The following is a 15,638-nucleotide window of genomic DNA, read 5'->3' on the forward strand; positions in this document are numbered from 1 at the left end:
TGTTCCTTGAATATTCCTTGCTGTATTTGTCAAGTTCCAATCCTGGTGAAAAATATTTGACACTCATGGGACTGGACGCTTGTCTGGTTCAAAGCTAAGCTTAAGACAAAGTGTGGCTTGCCACAAAAATATGGCAATGGGAACCAAACTGCCCCTAAATGTCTCGAACTGAAGATCGGACCTGTCTAGTATCATAGGACCAATGTATGTATTGAACTGAAGATATCCCAGACAAGAATCGTAAAACAAACAAGACGGGTTCTAATTTTTGAGCTTTGGCCAATGTAATATACGCTCATGAAACCTAATGATATGCACACGTACACAAATACTACCATATTTACTTTATATCAGTTAGCTATAATGGTTGAAAAAATCACTGTTTTATGAGGGGGAAAAATCATGCTTCTGGCACCAATGGATTGTACAAACCTAACAAGAGGTTCCAATTCTTAGCAACTTTGTTTTGACATGCAATTGTGTCAACTTAGGTTTTGATACATCGGTCATGTGACATGGCAACTTAATTATTTAGGCATGACAGGCTACGCTTTGGAACTAAAAAAACCTGAACATTTTGAACTGAACATCATGCCAGTCCGAAATCATAGGACCACTCAGACCAGTTCCAATTTGTTAGTTTGCCAAAATATTGAAGCTGTTCATGGAAACATTTTAGAATGCCAAGGACGCAAACACCATACGGTCCATACATACTTCACATCAATTAGTTATGTTGGATGCAAACATGAGAAGATCATGCTTACCACCAATAGATTGTACAAACCAAAAAGGTGCCCGTTCTTACTAACTTCGGTACAACACGGTGGTAGAAAGTTCACCAAGTGCAAATTTAGATGGCAAACTTAGTAAACTTTGCAAACACACAGAAATTCTCCTGGCTACATGAGTCAAAATCTTAAAACCAGACACTCCAAAGCCTACCAAACTAGGGTCAATATGTATGTATCTGCCTGGTCCTCGGAAAGATGAATGGGAGAACAGAAAGATAGGAACAAAGAAAATAACCTGCTAGCCTGCGAAAATAAAAATAAAATGTGTTAAACAACTTGTCCCTTAAGTAATGAACTGCTATGTTATTAACTTATTATGAGTACGCAATAACATTGTGGTACCGACTATTGAAAAGGGTGTAACTGAATATTATAGAAAGAGAATTGCGGATAGGCAGTAACTGAATATTATAGAAAGAGAATTGTGGATAGGCAGTAACGCAAGAGAGTGGCCGACCTGAGCAACAGCAAAAGATCTCAGGCAAAAAAGTAAACTTTGATGAACAGTGCCAGCGCAAACTGAAGCACTGATGCACTAGCAATCAAAGGCATCAGATCAGCTCCTTCAGTGCATTCCTTCAAGTTTAATGCGATGAACCAAGATGATGCACCACCAGTACCAGCTATGATGAGCCAGCGAAGAAATTCCACAGGAATAAGTAGCAGTATCTAAAGCAAAGAAAAATAGCAGGGCAATCTGTATTAGGCGTGGAAGAACAGAAGTGTGAGTCTAAATGCTGATCAATGTAGTAGATAACTACTTTGATAGTCAATTCTCAGACTAGATATTCTTTACATTATATATAGTTGCATCAGAGAGAAAATTCCTACACAACTAAGATAAGGTACATATGCAATGTGCTAACTGCAACATAACTAAGTGAAAATTCCTACATATTCTTGCTAGTGATAGCACGAAAATATAAATGGATACTGGGGCAGGAATAGAATACTTACAGATGCTGGTATGAAGATAAACAGAGAGTAGCCCCACATACACCAAAATCGGACAAGGCTTGGGCGTGATCCAAAATACTGAAACAGAAAATAGAATGCAGCAGGTACCACAATAGCATAACCATACATGACTGATGCTGCCCAGTTGAAATAGCCAACATCAAAGTTCCATATATTCAGATCAGTTTTCCTTTGCATTAGGTAAGTGGCAAAGTTTCCGAATGCAGCCAGCATGAATATCAGTGTAGTGGTGATCCATAAGGGTCCATACCTGTGGATAAAGATTTATCACAGGCAACAAAGTAGGCTCAGATATCAAAATAATTGGAGTAAACAATGCAGTAAAACCTCAAGCTCACGTGGGTGAAGAAATGTTTTAAAAGCTGGACTTGTCATCTTCCCTTAAAAATGATGTTGCTAGCATAATTCATAACACAAGCCCCATCTATTATATAAGGTACAAGTTACAACATATACATTAGTACTGTTACACCATAGATGATAGTTCTCTACAACTTCCATTGCATTATTGTGCTTCCCCTTTTAAGATGTCTGCCTGATGCTAATATGCTAGTATTATTTCACTACACAATTATGGCAATGTCCCAACAATGCCCTCAATGCTAATGTGATGCATGTGCATTTGCTACAACTTATGATATCACTCGAGACGTTAACAACAGGAGGTATAACATAGCAATCTCTTGTGTGGCTGCCTTTGATTTGTTACAAACTGTATACTGGACCATTGCTTCCAAGAACTTACTATCAACTATATGGCACTCGAGACTTCATTTTTTAAAACATGGAAGCAGATGGCGGATTGGCAATAGCCTAACAGTAGAAACTTACATGTCAGGATTAGCATCTATCTTCCTGACAAATCCCTCCATTGGATAAACTGAACTGACGAGCCTGTCAACAACGACATCTGTATCGACATTGAAATATGGAGCATAGGAGGCAACGTTGAAGTATCCTTTCCAGCTTGTCTGTGTTTCTACATCACCATCTGCAAAAAAGCAAAGAGACTTCAGCATGGAGCAACAAATACAAAAGAGACTACATCACTGAGCAACAAATTGAAGATGCAATGTTGAGAAAAATATCATTTCCGCACTGTCAGAGATAAGTTCAAACAAAGAACAGATGGATACCAGTGCTTGATTTGAACTGGGGGTTCCTAGAATATCAGAACACATTGTTTTTCTGAAGATCTAAAAATGTTGTCTGGTGGGCAAACAGAAATGCACGATACTATTATCACATCCTCCATACAACAGTTGTAGTACTAAATCTCAATGACTCGTGCAGACAAAAGTTTCTCTTCAATCTCAGTTCACTATTTGTCAGGATAAGCCATGTGTTTGTTCAAGATTTATTGCATATAAGACATCATCACTACTCGGCTAAGTACATCAAACTCCATACCCATTTGAAACTGAAACTCATAAACATTAATTAGGGCCTTGGCATTTAAATACAGTCACATCAGCAGTTAAGGCATCCACATCGCAACAAATTACTCCAAAATATACCCACACCCATTTATCTGATATAACTGTGCACACAGAGTTGGATCCATCAATATTGCACACAGAGTTGGACCCATTTAGCTGATGGTTAGCAGGCTAGACTTGTTACCTAGAGGGGGCGGCCCTGGAGGCTGGTACCCTCCTGCACCGGCACCAGGAGCAGGCGGGAACTGCTGCAAGCGCGAGGTGGCAGCTGCATTTCCAACTGAAACGCAATCGATTAGAATCACAGCAGGCTCAGGCTCAGCCCAGCAGCAGCGGCACTAATCTACTCCGACGCGCGCGTACCTTCGGCTGGGGCGCCGGGCTTCCTCTCGTCCGGGGTCAGCACAGCCTACGGAAACAAACCAGATTAATCGTCCCAAATCAGCAGCGAAAACCCTAGCGGAACGGGAAAGGAATAGGGGGGGCGGGGCGCGATGGGTACGGGGACGGAGCCGAGGAGGTGGCTGGTGGGCAGGTTGGCGTAGCCCTCGTCCATGGCGCGAGGTCGCTCGGGGTCGTCGCCTGTCAGCAGCTGCGCATGGCCGGAGTTGGCCGGAGTCGGGATTGGATCGAGGATTTGTGGCGAGTGGGGAGGGGAAAAAGGGGAAAACTAACTCTGCCGTGGGGAAGTCGTCGTCGAGGATCGAGGCTTTGCTTCGGGTGGAAGGAGGTCGCGTGGCTGGTGCGGTGGTGGTGCCTCGTGCAGTAGTCACTTACGACAAAGCCCGTTAAGGAAACTATTGGCCCAACACTATTGTTCAGCACATACTACATAGACAACTCCCACTATAACAAACATCCCAAAAATGAATGTTTTTTTCTTTTCGAAATGGAGTCAAAAGCTTTGCACATCTCATTAATTAAGAAACCGAGAATTTAAACAGGGCATCACTTCCACTAACAAATACACAAGAATTCTTGTTTCGGCAGACTTTGTTTTGTTGGAAATCATACATGTGTTCTTATTATTTCGAAATAACGATAGAGATCCATCATTGATTCTTACATAAATGTTGGTAAGTATAAATTTGAAATAGTTGAAGTGACATTTATTAAATCATGAAAAGTTGTTAATTTAAGTGTTTTCAGTTAGTTATACTATATTTGGCTTATCAATAGAGGCAAATTTATTCGCTAAATACAATTTTTTGTACGTTTCTCATAAAAAAAACATGTTCTCAATTATATCGATATGCATAGTGTTATAGTTTGTGAATTTTTGTTTTTATCTATATGGGAGCTTCTTATCGTACGAGTAGATAAGTTAGATAAAGTCCATGAGGCTCAGTACACATATATCACATTACGATCATATTCCCCATAGTACTAGATCTTTTTCTTTTAAACTTAGCACCCATGAATACTTCACCTTCGATGAGATTGATCCCCATTATTAGTCCTTAAGAACTCATTTATGAAATTGGCTAAAGGGTCTGTAGTAAGTGCTCGACAGGGTTTTCTTTTTTGCGAGTTTTTCTGGTCAACATCTTACTTTTTTATTATTCCAAGTTACGTATCGGAACATCATCCTCTCTATCTTTTTGCATTATCATAAAAGCCTATGTGCGCTTGAATCTCATCGTTGGATTTGCAATGTCATTGTCCATGGTCATCGCCAAATAGTTTGTGTTGCTTCTCTCTAGGCACAGTGCACAAGTGGTTTTCATGGTTGCATCGACTCACTATTGATATCAATGTGTCCATGAGTGTGTTGTTTTGTAGGTCGAGCTACATTTAGCTTTCAATTTAAAATTTTGAAAATGGTATTTTAAAGTTTTGAAAAAATCTAAAAAAAAATTCTAGATGTAGGCAGTTCTCAACTGGAAGTACCTTAGATTTTAGGCTATTCAAAAGTGACAAAAAGTATGGATCTAAAGTAGTGAATATTGCAACATTTGAAATCTCCATTTTTATTTTTATTTTTGTGTGATCCAAAATACGAAGTTTTCCGAGTTGACATTTTGCATGTTGGCACAATACATTATTACCAGCATCTAGGAACATATTTCAGATTTTTCTAAAACTTCACGATTCCATTTATTACAATAAAAAAAAGGGGCTACATGTAGTCCAATCTATATTTGTATTTTCTATTGCATCCATACCCTTGTGGCATGGTGTCTCTATGAACACCGCAACCAAATATGTTACTCCATCCGTGCTAATTAACTAAGTGGTATTTTGTTTGAATCCACATGGCTGGTAACAAAGTAACAATCAGTCATGCAATATTTTCGTTGTACCACTATTTATTGTATAGATACATCCATATTTAGACAAATTCAGGAAATCCTTCTATGGATAGATGGCATATTATTTTCCTTGGAAAGAACATAGGTACTCTCTCCAGCCTAAATTATTTGAAGGTCTAGCTTTGCCCTTAGTCAAAACCTTTAAATTTGATCAAATATGTTTCACTAGATTTATTACAGATAATATTTTCAAACTATAGGCTAAATTAAAGGTAGAACTTCAATTAATTTGGAAAAATAACGCACAGTTAGTTAAAACACACCGACGACACCTCGAGATGCGCCGAAACGAAAGGCGACCCCACCGTATCCCACCGTCGCACCCTTCCTCACTGCTCTCGCTTTCGCCCGCATCCGCACTCTGCCCTCGCGATGCCGTCGCCGTCGCCTTCCACGGCCACGGCCGCGGCCGCCGGAGCGCCTCTCCGTCGCCGCCCATGCGCGCCGCGCCGCCCCACTCCAGCCTCCTGCTCCCTCCCCTCCCGTGCGCTCGTCAAATTCGCGCCGGCCCCGATGCTCGCCCACACCCACAGGCCCCGGCCGTGCCTGGCGGTGGCGAGGGCGGCGACCCCCGACGCTGCCACCGGAGCGAAGTCGCCCGTCTCCGGCGGCCAGATGCTGGTGCGGATCTGACTCCTCTCGGCGCTTGGCTCGGTTAATTCGTTCGCACGTGCGCGTGTGTAGCAGCCTCCCTCTGATTGCGGTGCGTTTGTTTCGCAGGTGTTCGTTCCGCCGCACCCGCTGATAAAGCACTGGGTCTCCGTCCTGCGCAACGAGCAGACGCCCTGCGCCGTCTTCAGTGAGTGCCTCTGAATGACTTACCTGTCACGAGCTAGATAGTGACAATTCGTTGCTTACCAAATTGTTTAACCTTGGGCTGGAGGAGGTCGCTGCTGGTGAATTCGTATACATCTAAAAAATTATTTTGCGCTCCTCGAAATTGAGATGGTTGTTGTAACTTGGTGTAGGGAGTGCTATGGCGGAGCTTGGTCGTCTGCTCGTATACGAAGCCTCCAGGGACTGGCTGGTCAGTGGAAACCTTGCATGGCTAAGCATTTTTCGTTAGTCATCTTCAATCTGTAAAGTTTTGAAATGGCATTGATATTTATGTATACCTGGTTGGGTGGTGAATTCCAGTAATGCCTGAATTTCTCAGCACTTCATTGTAGAGAGAATGATGTGATGCTCAACTGTTTTAAACCTTGCAGCCCACAATCACAGGAGAGATCCAGACACCTGTAGCTGTTTCAAGTGTTGAATTTATTGATCCAAGGGAGCCGGTTATGGTAAGTCCATTTCTAGACACTAGATATTGTATTTGGGCGTTTGTAGTGTCTATTAGTATATTTACTCTTCTCATTAGTATGTATAACAGGTTGTTCCCATTCTGAGAGCTGGTCTTGCTCTAGCTGAAAATGTTTCATCAGTACTGCCAGCCACCAAGACTTATCACCTTGGTAAGTTCCTTAGATAATGGTTAGTCTTATTAGATAATGGTCAGTCTTATTAGATGTCCAAACTCCTGCAGCATCATGTTTACATGTTGCTTACATTGCCCAGTTCCAATAATCTAATATAAACCCAAATCCTATCGGGCCCACAGCGCGATGGATCCTGCATCATGAGATCAAATTTTGTATGGTGATGACAAACACACAAAAAAAGTGCCAGCTAGAAGTTGCCGGGGCCCACAAGCTTTTACACTAAATTTTTGGTGAGGTCGCTCGCAGGGACTTATTTGGGCATTCGCGCCCTATAGGGGTCCAATATAAACTATTTTGTTTCTCTAAATAATGTTGTTGAATATTCTGGATTTAATGTTTGCATGGTTGTGTCCAGTAGCATAATGTTCAGAGCATGCAGAATGTTTTTCCAAACTAAGGAATACATGTTCTGTGCATGTAGCAATTATAAAAAAGAAAATTTGTTGAATCCTGTACTTTTGGGAGTTTATTTGTCAATTACACCAAAGTTACATAATTACATGCACCTTGAGAGCTATGTACCATTATTCTTATCTTGCCGTTTTATTGAACATGAAGGACTACGTAGGGACGAAGAAACACTTCAACCTTCAATATATCTCAACAAGTATGTGCTAAGCTCTATCTCATCTTGCAAGCTCTTATTTAGGTTTTTAGGTGTTGTTTTTTTATTAGCCATAGGGCCATTGTAATTCACAGAGTGATTATGCTTGACACTAGATTCTTGAGTCCCTACTGAACTACTACTTAATTCAATATTTGTTCTGGAACTGGATATACAATTATGTAGTACATTAACTATGCAAGTCTGGACGATACACAGTAATGCACACAAATATTTGGGGTTCCATTGCTATTTAGTTTTATTGTAAACCTGTCAAAGCAATGCTACCTTGGTAGTACCTACTAGCTATTTACTATAATTTCTATTTGTTAACTTTTTTGCTGTTAAGTTCTTCTATTTCATCTATCCTTGCAGAACAGTGTAAACGCCTATGCAAATTCAAGTAGTCTCATAATCTTTCTTCTCATTCATTCTCTTATTTAATGCAGCTTACCAGACAAGATTCCAGAGGGAACCCGTGTGCTGGTTGTTGATCCAATGCTGGCCACTGGTAATCGTCAACTTTAACTAAACTATATATATTTTGCTTAGCGCTCTTTGCCTGCGATCCTCGTCATAAATAAGAGAAAAGTAGTTAATTTGGAATACCAATTTCAATATCTTTCTACTTGTCCTTCATATACAATATTGTTCATTATTATCTCAAGTGACCGGAAATTAGTCTCCTCAAAGAATATAATTCATTGTACCTGAGCAGTTTCTGTAATGAAATTGGTAGTGATAATATATTAGTTGTACTATTTGAGAGTTCAAATATGCTTATTTTGAGTCATCAAAGAGAGGACTAATAGTTATAGGTTGGTCTAGTAAGTAGAATTCTTGGTATACTAACACATAAATATGACGACTCTATATTTAACTTATATACCTTTAGGTGGGACAATCGTTGCTGCTATTGACTTGTTGATTGAACGTGGGGTTACAAGCAAACAAATTAAAGTTGTAAGTTCATTGAACTCTTCTATATTTATTTAGCAGTTATTAGTTCAGTGAACTCAACACCTATTGTCCTTCTGGCGCAGATATCAGCTGTTGCGGCACCTCCTGCACTAACAAAGCTCAGCAACAAATTCCCTGGGTAAGAATAGACAAGCCATGCCCATCTCTGTATAGCAGGCTGCCAGGCTCCTGGTGTTTAATCTCTCTTTTTTGGATCTCCAGGCTCCATGTATACGCAGGAATGATCGATTCTGAAGTAGATGAGAAAGGGTACTGTTTTAACCTTCCGTTGTTCAAGCTAATGCATCTGGTTCATAGGTCAGGCAAGCGATCCAATGAAGCAATGACTAACATTGTTCACCTGTACCAACAGGTACATAGTTCCGGGGTTGGGAGATGCTGGTGATAGAAGCTTTGCTACATAATCAGACACTTCAGTTTTGACGCGGACAGTTCTACCAGCGAGAATCGTATACCCTAATTTTTTGAGGATTGCCTTATTGGAGTACTTAAGAGTTACGATTGTATTTCCTTATTCCAGACTTTTGTCCTTCTCGGTAATATTACTTTCGATTATTATCACTTTGTAATTATCCATTTTGTATGGTTATAATATATATGACTAACTCTGACGTCTCTACTTGAGGGATGTTCTGTTTTTTCTGTGTATGTGATGATATCTTTCCCTGAAGCATACGTGACCAGTGGCGGATCTACTTGAGGATAAGAGGGTGCATTGGACACCGGGTAGAATTATTTTCCATGTATGCACTCTGTAAAAGATGTTCTTTAGCTGGTGTGGCACCCGTAGTCACCCCGGTGCCGAAAGCTCTAGCTCCGCCAATGTGAGTGACATCCTGAACCTAAGAGCTCGAGAGGTGACGTCAGGGTAGGGGAATTGGGATGAGAAATAGACGAAGAGGGATGAGAGTTAGAGAAAACGAGGAGCTGGGAACAGAATTTAACTGTTTCACTTCCTTCATGTCTCAGAGAGGAAGAGGTGTGCTTTTAATAGACACCTTCATACAGCATACAGCCTCGGACGAGATGGCCACACGAGCACGGCTTGCAGGCCACCCACCATCAACAACTGCTATTTTCCTTCATGTTCCAGGATCGACATTGGTCTGCGTTGGAATGGACCAATTCTTCTGCATCCTACTTCTGCATTGCCGAAATTGTGACAGCATGTTTCAGACGAGGTTAGTATTTTTGACACCTCCCTGAAAACAACAGGTGTGTCAGGATATTTTGTATAATTTTCACACCTCTCTAAAAAAATGTTGCGGTGATGTTGCAATAGTACAATAATGTATAATGTTACTACTCGGCTGGGGTCATTGTGATGGACGGACGGACCAGATCACACGTCTTAGGGCTCCTTTGATTCATAGGATAGAAAAATCATAGAAATAGAAACTAAACATAGGATTAAGATGTCATGGATAGTTGAATTCTATAGAAAGATGAGTTGTGTTTGATTGTGCTAAAGAATTTTTTTCATGAGATATGACCTAATGTTTTATTCTTATAAAATTTGCATTACAAGATTTCTGTAGGATTAATTCTTATAGAACTAGTCTAGGAAAAATTCTCATATGATCTAAATCCTACATAATTTTTAAACGAACCCTATAAATCAAAGAAGCCCTCGAAGCGCCGGTCATTCCCCAGATCTACTCACTACACGAGAACATGACTATTCTTCCTGAGGAATCTCTTGTTTTCGCATTCGCATGTGGCGACAACAATCTTACTTGGCAAGGTTGTATGTGACAATTAACATCAATTCGAAAAAGCTCATGCAAAACAGAAAAAATGGAGGACCTCCACCCGTGACATGACAACAGTACACATGTTATACATGCGCCCCTCTTATGGCATATGCGGCTCAGTACTTCTGAATTCTGATAGAACCGGCCGGCCTGTTGCTGGCAATAAGCCAAAGTTAGTTATGGTAGTTAGTCAGTCCGTACCACATTTTACCTGTGAGCGAGGCAACCAAAGACTTACCCATCGGCAGAGCACAAGATCCAATTACCTCCCAGGGCAAGACGGAGACATGAACGTGTCCTGCCTGTCACATGGACTCAGATCCATTTGTGGCTGCAGGAGTAGGTGTGTGTAGGTCGTACGTATGACGCAGACTTGGGACCGGGCTTATTGTTCTCACTTTAATTACTCGATATGGCATACGACATATTATGTATTCTCTTTTTAAACATGGAGAGCATTCTACATATTTTATGCCATATGAAAGAAGGGTAGCAACCGCGCCACCAAATCTTCCTGTTGAACAAATAATCATTGTGTGATTTCCAAATACACCAGATCATGGTAAAGATTTTATATCCCAGATTAAGCAGTCTCAAACATAAATTGGATAATATTTAAAGTATAGAGGTGTAGTATCAAAAGCATCAGTTCTGAATCCCAGCCAAACTGCTTTGGCAAAGGTGCAATGAAAAAATAAGTGAGAGTCTGTTTCTACCATACCGTACCTTGAACATTCTCTTGCAATGTGTTTTGAGAATCTGAAGCTCTGACTCCTGTCACAAGTGCCCTTCTAATTAATCTCCAAGCAAAGGTTTTGACGAGCTAGCTTTTTATTGCTCCACACATCCCACCAGCTTTTCTTCTCCTCGCCAGAAACTAATTCCCTGGAGTTGCTTCCAGTAATCTGTAAAAAAACACTTCTATGCACTCTCTGCCATGCACTGAGCATTAGGTGTGTGTATTAGCAAATTTTATCAGCAAAGTCGGCATTCATAATGGGAATTTGTAAATCTTTGTTTTTGAAGTCATCATCAAAAGGAGAAACAATCTTTTGCTCATCCCATTGTTTTGTGTCATGATGCTAAAGATTTTTAACAATAGCAGGCCAAATGGAACCCGGTTGGGTTAAAAGATGATCATAAATATTCTTCCAATCCGGGCACCAAGGCGAGGACCAAATACTTGAATTACCTTTGGCACCTTGAATATGAATAGAACTTTGCATAAGAGGAAGAACTTTCAAAACAAAGGACCAAAAGGCAGATTTCGGTAAATTGGTAATTGTCCTCCAATTTTTTTTTTTTTTAAGATTTGTCCTCCAAATAGACGTACGTGTGTGGGAAATATTTAGATTTCTACACTCCAGCAAGAAGCCCTAGATCCAACGTACCCTATGACAGTGACTCGGTCGGTGCACGTCACTGGGATATCTAATACAGGATTACAGTATTACACGCTACAACCGTACGTGCACATTTTGTGAATTTTTCCACGCAGCCACGTGTATCACCTGAGGCATTGCGTGGCACAGACCTTCGCATTCTCCCAGTTCACGCACTTAGTGATCAGTCATGCGCATCCGAGGGATCCATGTATATGCACGCAGTCAAGCACTCCTCTTCTATAAATTCGGAGGACATGAGAGGCTGAGAGCATACATACACATCTCATGTCATCCATCCCAAAAGCACGAGACCTAGCAGTGTAGCAGCTATACTTCTTCGGCATTACAGGCTAGACAGAAGGTAGCATTAAGCACTGATGGCTCCTGCGCGTATGTTCTCTTTCTCTTCCGTCGGGCAACCGCTCTATTCAGCTTCACCGATGGCTGGAAACGGCGGCCACCGCAGCCGTGGCTTCTTCCACCCTTCGCCGGTGATATATCCCGGCCGGGAGCCCACGTCTCATGAGCTGTCCAACGATTTGGACTTTCAGGTATGCATTGCCCTCGTTTTTGCACGATTAATAATGTACGACAACCTCCGTACCAAAATATAAGACGTTTTAGCAGGATATTTTAGCTCATTAAAATGTCTTATATTTTGTAACAAATGCAAATGGATGAAATCAACATGGTATTATGATACATACCACACTTCTCCAAATTCACTATTTCATTTTATAAGAAATTTGCTCCATGTGCAACACCAGGAGGGCATAACAAGTGTGCAAGCATTGCTGCGTCAACATCCCAAGAGAAACCGGGGGGTTTTAGCCACTGTTGATCACCTCAAGCGCCTCTGCATCGACCATTATTTCCAAGACGAGATCGACAACGTTGTGGACTCATGCGTGGATCTCATCCATAGCGGCAATCTCCAAGATGCAACCCTTTCCATGAGGTTAATGAGAGAAGCTGGTTATTCTGTTTCAGCAGGTCAGCAAAACGCAAGTTTCTCGTGCTGAGTCATACAATTTCCATTTGTACCTTCTGCTAAGGCACATCTCTTGAACGAAATTTTCATTAATTGTATATTACTTACCTAGAAACCATTCTCCTCGTCATGGCAGATGAGGTCCTTCAAAAGTTTGCAAATGGTAACGACGATTTCAACCTAGCTCATAGCAAACACATCAGAGGGTTGCTGAGCTTGCAAGATATGTCGCACCTCAACGTGGGTGAGGCTTCGCTCTTCAAGGCAAGAGAATTCTCAAGCAAGAAACTTAGAATTGCAATTAAGTATTTGGAGCCAAACCTTGCAAGATATGTGAAACATTCACTGGACCATCCCTACCATGTGAGCCTGATGCAGTACAAGGCCATGCACCACCTGAGCTATCTACAAAGCTTGCCCACTAGGAACATTGCAATGGAGAAGCTGGCACTTGCAGAGTTCCAGATTAACAAGCTGCAGCATCAGTGGGAAATGCAAGAAGTTAAGAGGTACATATCTAATAAACGGTATAAACCACACTCCACCATGATTAATTTTCTGGACATTGGCTGATCTACTCATCCCCTGGTTATGTGAAATACCAAATTTCTTTACAAATGTTATATATTTCAAACATTCTGGTGTAAATTTATAAATTTTTGTCGCTTATATATGTCTACAATTAAAAGTGTGATTTTTTACTATGAAATTTATTTTGACACAGATGGTGGATGGATTTAGGATTGGCTCAAGAAGTACCGGCTGCAAGGGACCAGCTTTTGAAATGGTACATGTGGGCCATGACTGTACTCGACAGTTTCTCCTTCTCGAGATATCGGATTGAGCTCACAAAAATCATCTCACTCATCTACATTGTGGATGACATATTTGATCTTGTTGCCACACAAGAGGAACTTCTTCTCTTCAATGAGGCGATAAAAAAGTGAGCATGGATGTTCCGATGATAAAAAAAGGTTCATTCATTTTTAGTATTTCCATATAATTATCTTCACTCATAAATGAATGAATAAATAACACTAGAAACATTCGATCAAGCATTATAACTTTTATAACTTTGACTCTTAATAAAGACAAATATATTAGATTGGTTAAAATGAAAAATAACAACATACATGTATGACAAATATTTTCATATTATTCTATTTTATATTTATTTTATTGTTTATCTGTAGAAGAAATAATGGTAAAAATTGCATGTTAGTGATTGTCAATGCCCAAAAATGGGATCAGTCTGCTAACAGAATATAGAAAATAGTGATGTAAATATACATTGGTATGGCATAAGTTTCACGCGTTAAATGCATGTGTTTACAGGTGGGATCTTGGAGCTGCTGATTCACTGCCAAGCTACATGATATCATGCTACAAGACTCTTTACACTGTCACAAATGATATCGCTGATATGGCCAGAAAAGAGCATGGATTAAACCCTATCAACCATCTCAAGAAAGCTGTATGTGTCCTGGCATATTTCTTCATTTTTATTTAGTTCGCTTTGTCTAAGTAAGTTATTATAGTGATGGTATACCACTACATACATTTCAACGAACTATGTTTACAAATAAACCAGAAAACTCACCTTCTTGTCTTTTTTCTCTCTTATCTCTCTCTTGTAGTGGGCAACGTTGTTTGATGGATTCGTGGTTGAGGGGAGATGGCTATCTAGTAATCAGGTTCCCACATCGGAGGACTACCTAAGAAATGGCGTTATCACCTCAGGAGCGCCACTTGTGTTTCTCCATATTTTCTTCATGCTAGGACATGATTTAAGAGAAACCGACGTTAACCACATCACTAGTGTCGTCGCCTGCCCAGCTAAGATCATGAGGCTCCGGGACGACATGGGCAGTGCTAAGGTCAGAACAAACCAAAATCCACAACTATAGATGATTCCGTAGGATCCACACTTAGGAAGCTTTACATGAATTGTTTCGATATGTATCTTGGTAGACGCACATTCACATGCAGATAAAAAAAAGTCTCATCTTATCTTACCAAAAAAAATTGTCTGCGCAGGATGAAGCGCAAGATGGGCTCGATGGATCATACAAAGAGCTGTACCTAAGGGAGAACCCTCATGGCAATGCGGAGGAGCACATGCTGAAGATGATCGAGGATCAGTGGGTGGAACTCAACAGGGTGTGCTTCTCTGGAACAAAATCATCATTGCCACCTAGCTTCGTCGGTGCATCGCTCAACTTTGCGAGGATGGTTGGCGTCATGTATGACTACGACGACAAGCAGAGGCTCCCTGTCCTGGAGGATTACACCAGGATGCTCCTCCTCTGAATCATTCATGGCATGGCCAGTACACTGCACATGAGTCACATAAATTTGTATTCTTGATATGTAGAGTTGTTTCGCCAACTTGCATTGTGCCCCTCTCTTCCTAGCCCACAGAAAATGTGCTAATTAGCCCTTAAATATGGTGGCGTTGAAATTAGCTTCGATGGCTCCATTGCAGTCAGTTTCCAGGTTGGTTGGCCACTGAACGAACCACATTATGAACCATAGGCTCTCCTGAGTCCCGACAGGGATATCTGAGGCAGCGACCCTGGTTGTAGAGGTTCATCATGCTCCTTTGCGCGGCAGATTTGGTACATGATGCTGCTCCCGCTTCGGCGCTTCGGCTGCACAGGTTCACGCCGGCGTCATCAGATAGCATCGATACTTGGTGGAGCAAGCTTTCTGACGCTGTGCCGAGAAAGGATCAGAAGGAAATTAACTCGATGGTAATTCTGGTTGCTCGGTGCCTCTGGCTTGAGCGCAACAGCAGAGTTTTCGACAAGCTAGCTACCATGCCTTCTGAGGTGTGTCGTAGGATTAGGGCTGAGTTTGATCAGTGGAAAAGGACGAAGTTGTGTGGACAGCTGGGAGAGATAGAGTAAACCCTGT

The 15,638-nt window shown here is 41.2% G+C and overlaps 3 protein-coding genes across 4 annotated transcripts; 2 read left to right on the plus strand and 1 right to left on the minus strand.

Annotated features, from left to right (window-relative positions):
- Positions 1 to 710: 710 nt before the first annotated feature.
- Positions 711 to 3,914, minus strand: LOC124707573 (protein YIPF1 homolog). Of its 2 annotated transcripts, none has more exons than XM_047239237.1 (7): positions 3,714 to 3,914; positions 3,575 to 3,620; positions 3,396 to 3,479; positions 2,604 to 2,763; positions 1,752 to 2,022; positions 1,252 to 1,463; positions 711 to 1,037 (listed from the first exon to the last, which is right to left on the minus strand). In XM_047239237.1, the coding sequence occupies exons 1-6, from the start codon at positions 3,765 to 3,767 to the stop codon at positions 1,272 to 1,274; spliced, it is 807 nt and encodes a 268-aa protein (XP_047095193.1). In that variant the 5' UTR covers positions 3,768 to 3,914; the 3' UTR covers positions 711 to 1,037; positions 1,252 to 1,271. The 2 variants fall into 2 exon arrangements, with proteins under 2 accessions (XP_047095193.1, XP_047095192.1); XM_047239236.1 differs by having other exon boundaries at positions 3,396 to 3,491.
- A 2,064-nt stretch (positions 3,915 to 5,978) lies between these two features.
- Positions 5,979 to 9,203, plus strand: LOC124707574 (uracil phosphoribosyltransferase-like; the record flags this gene model as incomplete). The annotated part of the gene is given in 11 exon segments (XM_047239238.1): positions 5,979 to 6,144; positions 6,244 to 6,322; positions 6,492 to 6,550; positions 6,732 to 6,809; positions 6,899 to 6,980; positions 7,566 to 7,614; positions 8,061 to 8,122; positions 8,507 to 8,574; positions 8,655 to 8,710; positions 8,794 to 8,841; positions 8,945 to 9,203. Coding segments are annotated over 11 exon segments (799 nt in total), but the record flags the coding sequence as incomplete, so codon positions are not given.
- A 2,905-nt stretch (positions 9,204 to 12,108) lies between these two features.
- On the plus strand, positions 12,109 to 15,032 carry LOC124648635 (S-(+)-linalool synthase, chloroplastic-like). The gene is made up of 7 exons (XM_047188360.1): positions 12,109 to 12,282; positions 12,499 to 12,724; positions 12,859 to 13,231; positions 13,447 to 13,665; positions 14,058 to 14,196; positions 14,360 to 14,599; positions 14,760 to 15,032. The coding sequence occupies exons 1-7, from the start codon at positions 12,109 to 12,111 to the stop codon at positions 15,030 to 15,032; spliced, it is 1,644 nt and encodes a 547-aa protein (XP_047044316.1).
- The last annotated feature ends 606 nt before the right edge of the window (positions 15,033 to 15,638 follow it).

Source organism: Lolium rigidum, chromosome 4, assembly GCF_022539505.1.
Source record: "Lolium rigidum isolate FL_2022 chromosome 4, APGP_CSIRO_Lrig_0.1, whole genome shotgun sequence".
Taxonomy (NCBI): domain Eukaryota; kingdom Viridiplantae; phylum Streptophyta; class Magnoliopsida; order Poales; family Poaceae; genus Lolium; species Lolium rigidum.

What these genes read in the sequence shown, in the direction of transcription:
- LOC124707573 (XM_047239236.1), bottom strand. Translation starts at nt 3,767, where the DNA reads ATGGACGAGGGCTACGCCAACCTGCCCACCAGCCACCTCCTCGGCTCC. An exon ending in ACCTCCTCGGCTCCGTCCCC is followed by an intron (nt 3,621 to 3,713) that starts GTACCCATCGCG and finishes TTGTTTCCGTAG; the next exon opens with GCTGTGCTGACCCCGGACGA. An exon ending in GCCCGGCGCCCCAGCCGAAG is followed by an intron (nt 3,492 to 3,574) that starts GTACGCGCGCGT and finishes ATTGCGTTTCAG; the next exon opens with TTGGAAATGCAGCTGCCACC.
- LOC124648635 (XM_047188360.1), top strand. Translation starts at nt 12,109, where the DNA reads ATGGCTCCTGCGCGTATGTTCTCTTTCTCTTCCGTCGGGCAACCGCTC. An exon ending in TGGTTATTCTGTTTCAGCAG is followed by an intron (nt 12,725 to 12,858) that starts GTCAGCAAAACG and finishes TCGTCATGGCAG; the next exon opens with ATGAGGTCCTTCAAAAGTTT. An exon ending in TTCAATGAGGCGATAAAAAA is followed by an intron (nt 13,666 to 14,057) that starts GTGAGCATGGAT and finishes ATGTGTTTACAG; the next exon opens with GTGGGATCTTGGAGCTGCTG.